The sequence below is a fragment of the Sinocyclocheilus anshuiensis genome, unplaced genomic scaffold, assembly GCF_001515605.1.
Source record: "Sinocyclocheilus anshuiensis isolate Anshui unplaced genomic scaffold, SAMN03320099.WGS_v1.1 scaffold173, whole genome shotgun sequence".
Taxonomy (NCBI): domain Eukaryota; kingdom Metazoa; phylum Chordata; class Actinopteri; order Cypriniformes; family Cyprinidae; genus Sinocyclocheilus; species Sinocyclocheilus anshuiensis.
In genome coordinates, this window is record NW_015536480.1 from 441,834 (window position 1) to 452,740 (window position 10,907).

General features: G+C 43.3%; 1 protein-coding gene across 1 annotated transcript in view; it reads right to left on the reverse strand.

The window, feature by feature from the left end:
• LOC107677842 (5-hydroxytryptamine receptor 3A-like) overlaps positions 1–10,633 on the reverse strand; it is a 27,320-nt gene extending 16,687 nt beyond the window's left edge. The window contains exons 1-6 of the mRNA XM_016472929.1: positions 10,618–10,633; positions 10,398–10,522; positions 7,120–7,234; positions 5,760–5,929; positions 5,607–5,651; positions 5,356–5,465 (exon numbers count right to left, since the gene is read on the reverse strand). Coding sequence (XP_016328415.1) covers positions 5,356–5,465; positions 5,607–5,651; positions 5,760–5,929; positions 7,120–7,234; positions 10,398–10,522; positions 10,618–10,633 — 581 coding nt within the window. The remainder of the gene's footprint in view (positions 1–5,355; positions 5,466–5,606; positions 5,652–5,759; positions 5,930–7,119; positions 7,235–10,397; positions 10,523–10,617) is intronic.
• Between the last annotated feature and the right edge of the window lie 274 nt (positions 10,634–10,907).

Here is a 10,907-nt window from a genome sequence, read left to right on the forward strand (position 1 = left end):
GCATTTTAACAGACTGAATCACGCAGTGAAAGAACGCAGTCTAAATGGGCGCGTGCAGTAGTCTAATCTACTAGACTTCACAGCACTCTGTAGGAGTGTTTTGTTTTGTTTTTGGCAAAATACTGATAATGTCAAATCGCACATCGTTAAAACAACAATTACGATATTATCGCAGACGATATATATCGCACACTCTGCAATACTCTCTTTTTGGCTAATTTGTGCAAAACCTCTTGCTAAATGGTCAAAGCTTCATTTTAACCACCAATGCAACGATGCAAGTATTTACCATACCTATACATGCTTGCGAAGGGCTGATGTCGAGATTTTATAAGCTGCTAGTTCGGTCTCCCTAGGCAAACACAGCTTACACTGCATAATAGAGCATAAATATTGGTTCACTTAATTTCCTTTGAGTTCAACTTCAGCAGAATATGACGGGGTATCGTTTTCAGCTGGGTCTGTACCACTAATGCCTGTCATGACCGTCCATCTTTCTTGTGATTTTAGCGCCAGTTTGCTCTCCTACCCATTATTTACTGCAGTAGTTTCCAGAGAGCTTAGAGAAAATTCCATAATTTTACTCAGTAATGAATGTTTTAAAATGTAGCGAAGTACAATACTTCAAACAAAATATACTTAAGTAAAAGTAAAATTACAGATTTTAAAAATTACTTTAAAAAGTAGAAGTACACAAAAAAGCTACTCAATTACAGTAACGCAAGTAAATGTAATTCGTTACTTTCCACCTCTGCATATCACTCTGTCCCACGGGCAGCGTTGGGGCTTTCTGATCACTGTTTGGTTCATCTCATACCGACCTACAGGCAGAAACTGAAATCAGCTAAACCTGTATTAAGGACTGTAAAAAGATTTAGCAGAGTAGGATTTACAAGCCTGCTTCAAATGATTGGAGTGTTTTTGAAGCTTTTGCCACCAATCTGGACGAGCTCACAGAGGCTGTAACAATGCATTTTAGTTTATGTGCATTTATTACCAGGACTCATTTAACTTACAACAATGATAAACCATGGTTCACAGCAAAACTCAGACAGCTTTGTCAGGCCACAGAGGATGCCTACAGGAGTAGGGACAGAATCTTGTACAATCAGGCCAGGAACACACTGACAAAGCAGATCAGAATGGATTACAGGGGCTACTCTAATAAGCTGGAAAACCAGTTTTCTGCCAATGGCCCTTCTTCAGTGTGGAAAGGACTGAAAGACATCACAAACTACAAGACCCCATCCCCAAGCACTGAGACGAATCAACAACTTTCTGAAGACCTGAATGAGTGTTACTGCAGATCAGTGAAGGTCTTCAGAAAACAAAAGAGAAGAAAAGCACCAGGCCCAGATGGTGTTTCACCAGCCTGTCTGAAAACCTGTGCTGACTAGCTGGCCTCTAGCTTTTCACAGATCTTTAATAGATCACTGGAGCTGTGCAAAGTCCCTGCCTGCTTCAAATGCTCCACCATCATCTCCATCCCAAAGAAACCCAAAATCACAGGACTAAATGATTACAGGCCTGTTGCCCTAACATCTGTGGTCATGAAATCGTTTGAGAGGCTGGTGTTAGCTTATCTAAAGGACATCACTGGACCCTACTGGTCCCCCTGAAGTTTGCTTATCAAGCTTACATATCTGTATATGATGCAGTCAACATGGGACTGCATTATATCCTACAACATCTTGACAGACCAGAGACTTATGTCAGGATCCTGTTTGTGGACTTCAGTTCGGCTTTCAATACAATCATCCCAGCACTCCTCCAGACCAAACTAACCCAGCTCTCTATTCCTAACTCTATCTGTCAGTGGATCACCAGCTTTCTGACAGATAGGCAACAGCTAGTGAGACTGGTGAAATTAATGTCAAACAGCCACACCATTAGCACTGGTGCCCCTCAGGGATACGTTCTCTCCCCACTGCTCTTCCCTCCTCCACACCAGTGACTGCACCTCTACAGACCTTTCTGTCAAGCTTCTGAACTTTGCAGGTGACACTACAATCATCGGCCTCATGCAAGATGATGATAAGTCTGCATATATAAGTGAGGTTGAGCAGCGGGCTGTCAGGTGCACTCTTAACAACCCCCCAGCACTCCCCCCACTCACCATCATGAACAACACTTTGCTGCAGTAGAGTCATTCAGATTCCTGGGCATCTCTCAGGACCTGAAGTGGGACAATCACATTGACTCCATTGTTAAAAAGGCCCAACAGAGATTGTACTTCCTCTTCCAGCTGAGGAAGTTCAACCTGCCACAGGAGTTGCTCACCCAATTCTACTCAGCCGTCATTGAGTATGTCCTGTGCACTTCAATAACTGTCTGATTTGGCTCAGCTACAAAATCAGATATCAGAAGACTACAGAGGATGGTTCGGACTGCTGAAAGGATTATTGATGCTCCCCTGCCCATTCTTTAAGAACTGTATATATCCAGAGTGAGAAAAAGGGCTCAGAGCACCGAGCACCTGGACTGCCAGGCACAAAAAAAAGTTTCTTTCCCCAGGCAATCTACTTAATGAACAGTTAAATGTTCTCCCCTACTTCGATAATATATATATATATATATATATATATATATATAAACATACACACACACACACGTGTATTTTATTCACATATCTTTATTTTTTATTATCTGTGTTTTCTTTGTCTGCAACCTCACAGATGCAACAGCCATTCAAACCACCATCAGGAAGCTGGAATCTTGGCTCACCACAGTCAAAAAGTCTGGCCAATTTAAAGACTGGATATACCAACATGGCATTGTACCTTGAGTCCCCTGGCCTATTCTGGTGTATGAAGTAACCACGTCAACAGGTGGTTGGGACTGCCATGCAGCAGCACTCTATGAAAGGATAAATAAGCTATAGCTCCTATTCAGCAGCCTAGAAGAGAAGTTCAAGGTCTTTTGCACCAGAGAGGTACTACTCTATTGGGGCTCTAAGGACTCAAGGGTGGCATCGGCATGCATCACAGTGCAGACATGCAGGAAGTGGAGAACACAGGAAGGCCTGGAAATTGCTGAGTCCTGGCTCAGACACAGGACTTTGGTGGGCACGGTAGCTACAGGCTGGGCAGGGTTAGGTGCCAACCCACAACCCCACTATAATAAAGCCCATTGAGACCACCACCAGCTAGTCCCGGAGGAGGGGATTTAGAAGGCAGATCTCCAGCAGATCAAGTTATTGGTCCAAGAGGTCTATTCTTAGTAGCCCAGCGAATCTTCACATCTGGGGAAAGAGTAATTCACCAGCATGTCATCTAAGCCCTGGGAGGGCACATCTTAAACAGCTGCCCAACAGCCCTGGGGAAGGGCTGCTACTGCTGGTGGCATGATCAGGTGCTGAAGTCCATCGCATACCCCTTTTCCACCAGCATGAACCGGGTTTTATTTAAGAGCTAGTGCTATTGCCAGTTCGGAGTTGGTTCGACTGGCGAGCCTTCTAAGAACCGGTTTGCCTTTCCACGGGTTAGAGAGTCACCAGAGAGCCAGGTCTTATGTCACTGAATGCGTCTCATCTTTCCCAGCAACGCTAGCGCAGCAGTGCCAAACACAAACACACCAGGCTTGTTCGAGATGCATTGTCGCTGCGCAGACCGATCGTTGTATGACATCAAAGTCATGAAGTTGACATCAAAGTTGAAGAGGTGAATGATCAGAAGAGGTCCAAGTATCAGGAGCTGGTGGAGAAGTGCAGAAGGGCAGGCTAGAAGGCATGCTGCGAACCAAAGTGGGGCTTTGCTGGCTGGTCACTGTCTAAGGACTACACACTGCTTGGCATTACTGGGGCTGCAAAGAGGAAAGCCATCAAGTCCACCATGGAGGCTGCATGATGGCTGTCCAGATAAGAGGAGTGATCCGTGGGCCAGTGTTGCTGGGACACAAGCCAGGGTCTGATCAATCCTGGCAGGGTCACCTGGGCGAGGGTCTATGATGTTGAAAGACCCAAAACACCCGCTGACCTTAGAAACATCACTGAAGATGTGTCCCAGCACATCCTAGGATGTGTCTTTGACACAGTTAGAACAGTTTGCAAGAGCACAATTATTTTTGAGCTTTTCTGTTCAGTGTGATAATGATTGATGTCAAACTTTGTAGTCCCATTTAGCCACTCTAGCAACCGTCTTTTTCAAGACTATAAAAAAAACACTGTATTACTGATGTATTTTATGTTGCAGAATAAAATGTAAAAATATCTTGAGCTTGTGTTCACCACAGACCTTATTTCAGGCATTTGACCAAAAACCGGATGTGCTAAAATGCTAAGTCATTTCTGGGTTTTGGCCTACAAAAATACATAATCCCTGCAGCACTCTATTACAGTATATAAGCACTTCCATTATATATGTGACATAACTTCATTAATAACATTCACAAACATGGTATAATGCTTTTAAATATTTAATAATTGCAGTCATTTTAAGCATTTAAATACACTGAAACATAGTTGTCAGTGTGACAAGAATAACAGATAAATGTTCATAAAGTTTTATAAATAAAATCTTGTTTATCATATTATTATTACTATTATTATTATTTATTTATTTTTTTTACAATCTTTAGTACCCCTCAATACTTAAGTCACTTTTTCAATAATCTTCACAGTTCTCCTTACTCACTTTTAGCTAGGCACAGCGGTAATTTTCACATTTAAAATGCACTAAACATAACTTCACACATGTCTCTAATCAATTCATTCTTCCATAAACACACTGTCACTCATAAAACAATCACCTGAATGACAAGGTAACATTATACACTAACAACATGTAACATTATACAGTGTTTTCTTCAATGTTACAGTGTTTTCTTCTGTATAATGTAATCTCTCCACTATTAGAATTCACTGCAATATATGTTGCATACATGGTCCATGTTTACATTACAGTACAACATTCTTACTAAATTGTTTCCTTTTGTACCAATGGTAATGCATTTTGAGAGACTAACAGCTGTGTAGGGGTTTGGCTACATCAAGTTGTTTTTATAGTAATTCATCTTTTAGATTTGCAATATGGTATTACTGCAGAACTGTAGCTTATTCAGAATTGCTGTCAGTTTTGTAGGGTTTCCTTTTAGGGTTTCAGCCTAAGTTTAACAGTTTTGGAAAAAGTATGTGAATATGTGCAAATTGGCCTGTAATCATTTAATTTCAAAGAGGTAGTGATTGAATGTATTTTGTGCCAAAGCAATGGAAAATTATCCACAGTTTAACCCTTAAGACTGCTGTTGTGTTCACTGTGCTCACCCAAGTATTGAGAAATAAGCCCTAGTGATTGTTAAAAAAAAAAATGGCAAAAAATGCCTAAAATAAAACAAGTTTTGTCAAAGTAATTTGTATACCTTTCTGCTATAACAATGTCTGGAGTCCAAACCATGTCTTTCCGGGCTGAAAATGTATTCATTCCACAAAATTCATGGCTGTTCCAATCCATATTTATATTTATCCAAGCCTGCAAAGTTATAAATTCACAGTGATTACAAGAACAAGATGCTTAAAAATCAAATATGAACTCTTATAATGCATGAAAACGTTTTGTAAAATGATTAAAACTTTGTGAAATAAAAGTGAAATAGGGTTTTAAAAGACTTACAGTTATCATTTTGACCTGTATCGTGAGGCTTTGGGCTTTTTCATCCTGTAGATAAAAAAAAAAAATTAATACATTTTTAAAAAAGTGTTGATGAAACTACTGCTTGATATTCCATAATGACCTGAATGAGAAGGTAAATCATGTTGAACTCACCACATCTATGATGGAGGTCACATATAGTTCCACAAAAACATGGGTAGCATCCCCATAATACAAGGGACGCTTTTGATTGTCATTCTTGTCCAAGCCAAGATGTTCAAAAAGTGCATCATAAGCTGCAGCATTTTCTGTATTATTGCAGTTTTTAGCGTCAGACACCCACCCTGTGCAATGAGACTTTGTTTAACATACCAGAATACCAGAATTATTTACAAAGAACACAGTGAATATGAAAGAGAATCAAATTTTCTTTTTTTTTTTTTTTTTACTTCATTGTACTAAAAGTACTAATGGGTAACTTACTGTAGAAAAAAAGAAAAAGGAAAGGAAAGAAGAAAAAAAAAAACCGGTTCACAACTTAACTTTTTGAGTTAGGAATTTTTTTTTTCTTTCTTTCTTTTTCTATTTTTTTTTCTTTTTTTTTGCACTGACTCAACACATTTAAAGTTCATTGAGCTTATAAAGTTTATTTGGAATAGATTTATGAAAGTAAGGTGAACCTGTGTACTTTAAGTTTTCAGTATAAATAAAGGTGACTTGACTTGACTTGACTTAGTTATTTGAACTTATAAAGTTTAAGTGGAATAACTTTATGAAAGTAAGATGAAGTTTTCAGTACCAAAGTTGATGTTCATTTAACTTAATTAACTTAATTTTTTGAGGTATCTTTTTGCATTGACTCAGATATTGTATTAAGGTAGCATAGTTATTTATTATTGGCATTTACAAATCCACTGAATTATTTTTAGAGTTTAGAAATGAATTTAAATGGGAATGAAAAAGTTGTCGATCAAAACATAACTGAAACATTTGAAATAAAATTATTATTTACAATTGAAATAAATAGATTATTTATTTGGTTGAACTAAGAAAATAAGCCGTATTAGGTCAAATGAACTTTGGTATTGAAAACATAAAGCAAGTTCACTATACTTTCATAAGGTTATTCCAACTAAACTTTATAAGTTCAAATAACTAAATAAAGTTGAAAATACTATGTATTCTATTTAAATATAATTATATATAGTCCAAGTAAAAATATACGTTTTTTTCCCAAACACACATTATTGCCAGAGCCATTATGGAGAGTGTAGCTGACTTTGGGCTGAGCTCTGGGATGAGAGCGGGCATTGAACTGTACTCAGGGGCTAGAGCCATCACTGAAGCGGACTCAGGGGCTGGAGCCATCACTGGAGCAGACTCAGGGCTGAAGCCGAGAATAGAGTGGATTTAGGGGCTGAAGCCATCACTGGAGAGGACTCAAGGGCTAAAAACCCACAATGGAGCTGACACGGGAGCGGACTCAGGGGCTGGAGTGGATCTGTGGGCAGCCCAGACACACTGCTTCACTCACCAGAAGCATTGTGACCATTTGCACTGGCAATGCTCCAGTCCTTGGGCTTGGAGACACTGTGATTGTTTGTACTGGCAGTGCTGTTAAGTCCTTCTGTAGTATGGGTCTGGTTTTTCTGTCATGGGATGTGTAGAATAAAGTGCACGATGAAGGAACAACATCTAAAACCAAGAGTTCTTTAATAATAACCCACAAGGAAAGCACTGGCGATTGCAGGAGTAAACAAAACAAAGAAACGTCTCATGTAACCCTCGTTCCCTGAAGGAGGGAGCGGAGATGTCACGTCGGTAATGACCGACTTTGGGATCTCGCTTAGAGAGACCAATCCACTTCGAGTGTAAACTAAATGAGCCCATGCACATTGGCATGTGATGATTGCATCCAGCTGCCCTGATTGAAGCGTGAGTATAACTAGGCAGCAGGTGCAGTGCTTACTCAGGTTTTTGCTGATGAGCCGAGCCGGTGACCCGGTCGCTCAGCGGTGGTACAGCAGCTGTGGAGACGGGACATGACGTCTCCGTTCCCTCCTTCAGGGAACGAGGGTTACATACGTAACAGAGACATTCCCTTTCAGTCGGTCACTACGAGTCACATCAGTTATGACCGACTTTGGGATCCCTACCAAAGCGCCACAGATGCTGCCACTTCCAGTGTCCTGAGCGAGCCTCCTGCGCTCCCTTTTCAGCGTAGGCCGGGGCTCGCAACAAGAAGACCAGTCACTGTTTGTCGTAGCACTACCCACTCAGTGAGATTGGATAACACTGGGAAAACGTACCCGTTCCACTTGGAACAGGAACGTTGCGGAAGCCCCATCCTTCCCGAATGAGGTTTCGGAAGCACTTACACATCTGAACAACCGTTTAGGTGCATGTGGAAGATTAGAGGTGATTATAACCCTGTTGGAAATGGCAGAAGTCTGCCAGGGAAACACGGGGCTCTGAGGCTATACCGTGGACTTTACACATATGTGATTCACTCAGGTCTCTACATATGGAACCCAGCCCTCTACCGGTTCTCACGGATTCATCGAGTGAGGTACTAATGGGTAACTTACTGTAGAAAAAAAGAAAAAGGAAAGGAAAGAAGAAAAAAAAAAACCGGTTCACAACTTAACTTTTTGAGTTAGGAATTTTTTTTTTCTTTCTTTCTTTTTCTATTTTTTTTTCTTTTTTTTTGCACTGACTCAACACATTTAAAGTTCATTGAGCTTATAAAGTTTATTTGGAATAGATTTATGAAAGTAAGGTGAACCTGTGTACTTTAAGTTTTCAGTACCAAAGTTCACTGTATTTATTTATTTATTTATTTTTGTTCACTCAACTGTATCAGTGAAAATAGATAAATCAAAGTTAAATTGAATTTACTTCGTATATTCAACTTAAGTTTAGTTTAGAAAGTTTAGAAAAACACGTCACTTCCTGTTTGTTGCTGCCGTGTGTTTTGAGTTTGAGCTCCGTCAAGTGAATTCTTTGTCGTCTAATTTTTTATCTTAAAATCAATTTTATACACCATCATTTTCGTTTCTATAACGTGTGAATATATCCCCTATCGTATTCTACCATATGGGATCCACTCAGGTTTTTACATATGGAAACCAGCCCTCTACTGCTTCTCATGGATTCATCAAGTGAGGGCTTGGCGCCGGACGTTCCACCACATCTGGCTGCCGAGGGGATGGAGGAGCTCGACAGGGTCTACCATACGGACTCTCTGGAGCGGTTTAGCAAACCGACACTAAACCGGGGCCTCTCAGTGCTTCTACCCATTTGAGGTGAGAACACAGGAGGATACCCTCACCATGAAGGCTATAGAATCTAGTGAACGTGTTGGGGGTCGCCCAGCCCGCAGCTCTACAAATATCTGTCAGCGAGGTGCCACGAGCCAGCGCCCGGGAGGATGCAACACTTCTAGTAGAGTGAGCTCGCAAACTGAGCGGGCAGGGCACACCCTGTGTCTGATAAGCCAGGGTGATGGCATCCACTATCCAGTGGGCCATCCTCTGCTTAGAGACGGCATTCCCCTTCTGCCGATCTCCGTAACAGACAAAGAGCTGATCTGAGGTCCTGAAGCTTTGTGTCCGGTCTACGTACCATCTCAAGGCTCGGACGGGACTGCCCTCCTCCGGGGGCAGCGCTTGCAGGTTCACTACCTGATCCCTGAAGGGGGTAGTAGGAACCTTGGGCACGTAGCCAGGCCGGGGCCTCAGGATTACCTGGGAGTCAGCCGGCCCAAACTCTAGGCACGATTCAAGTTTTCATTGAAAGAAACGTTAGCTCGACTGACTGCAAGGGCTCAGATGGGCCCTGCTGTAGTGCTCTGAGAACTATAGTCAGGGCCCAAGAGGGTATAGAGAGGGGCGGGGAGGATTTAACCTTTTCGCCCCCCTAAGGAACCTGACGACCAAATCATGCCTCCCTACAGACTTCCCTTCCACGGGGTCGTGATACGCAGCAATCGCAGCCACATGGACTTTAAGGGTGGAGGGAGACAGCCTTCGCTCCAACCCTTGCTGCATAAAGGACAGCACGACTCTGATCGGGTATCTATGGGGGTCCTCTCGGTGAGAAGAACACCACTTGACGAACAGGTTCCACTTCAAGGCATGGGCGCTCGTAGACGGTGCTCTTGCTGAAGTGATGGTGTCTACTACCTCTTGGGGTAGGACACCTAGATCCTCCGCATCCCATCCAGGGACCATATGTGAAGTTTCCAGAGGTCTGGACACGGGTGCCAAAGTGTGCCCCGTCTCTGAGTCAGTAGATCCTTCCACAGAGGAATCGGCAAGGGAGGGGCTGTCACGAGGAGCATGAGTTCCGGGAACCAGGTCCTGTTGGGCCAATATAGAGCCACTAACAAGACCTTGTCCTCGTCCTCCCTGAACTTGCACAGTGTCTGTGCTCGGTTAGGGAGTAGAACCACTGGCAGTGGGTGGTTTCTGGAGATGCAAAAAGGTCTATCTGAGCCATCTCCAGATCAGCTGAACCACCTGGGGTGGAGTCTCCGCTCTCCTGGAAGTGCTGCTCGAGTCAGCTCGTCGGCTGCCTGATTGAACACTCCCGGGATGTGGATGGCACGAAGGGACCTCAGATGCTTCTGACTCCACAGGAGGAGATGGCAGGCGAGTTGCGACATGCGACGGAAGCGTAAACATCCTTGCCGGTTTATATACGCAATGGTCGCAGTGTTGTCTGTGCGGACCAGAACGTCCCTGCCCCGAAGGCGCCGTCTGAGGCAGCTCAGGGCAAGGCATACTGCTAGCAACTCAAGGCAATTGATACGCCAATGCAGTTGGGGACCTGTCCAAACCCCTGAGACTGCATGCCCATTGTACGTGGCCCCCAGTCGGTGGCTGAGGCATCCGTGAATACCACAGCATGCCTGGATACCTGCTTCAGGGGCACTCCTGCACGAAGAAACGAGGGATCTGACATCGGGCTGAAGGTTCTGCGGCAGGCCAGTGTAATCTGAACCCAGTGAGTACCGTGTTGCCACACCCACCTCGGGACTCGGCCATGGAGCCAGTGCTGAAGCAGTCTCATATGGAGCAGACCGAGCGGAAATACCACCGCAGCTGCAGCCATATGCCCCAGGAGCCTCTGAAAGAATTTCAGTGGGACCGACGTCCTGCCTGATAAAGTCTTGAGGCAGTTCAGCACTGACTGAGCACGTTCGTGGGTGAGGCGTGCTGTCTGACTGGCCGAATCCAACTCCATGCCGAGAAAAGAGATCCTCTGCGTTGGCACGAGTTTGCTCTTTTGCCAGTTGACCCGAAGACCCAATGGGCTGAG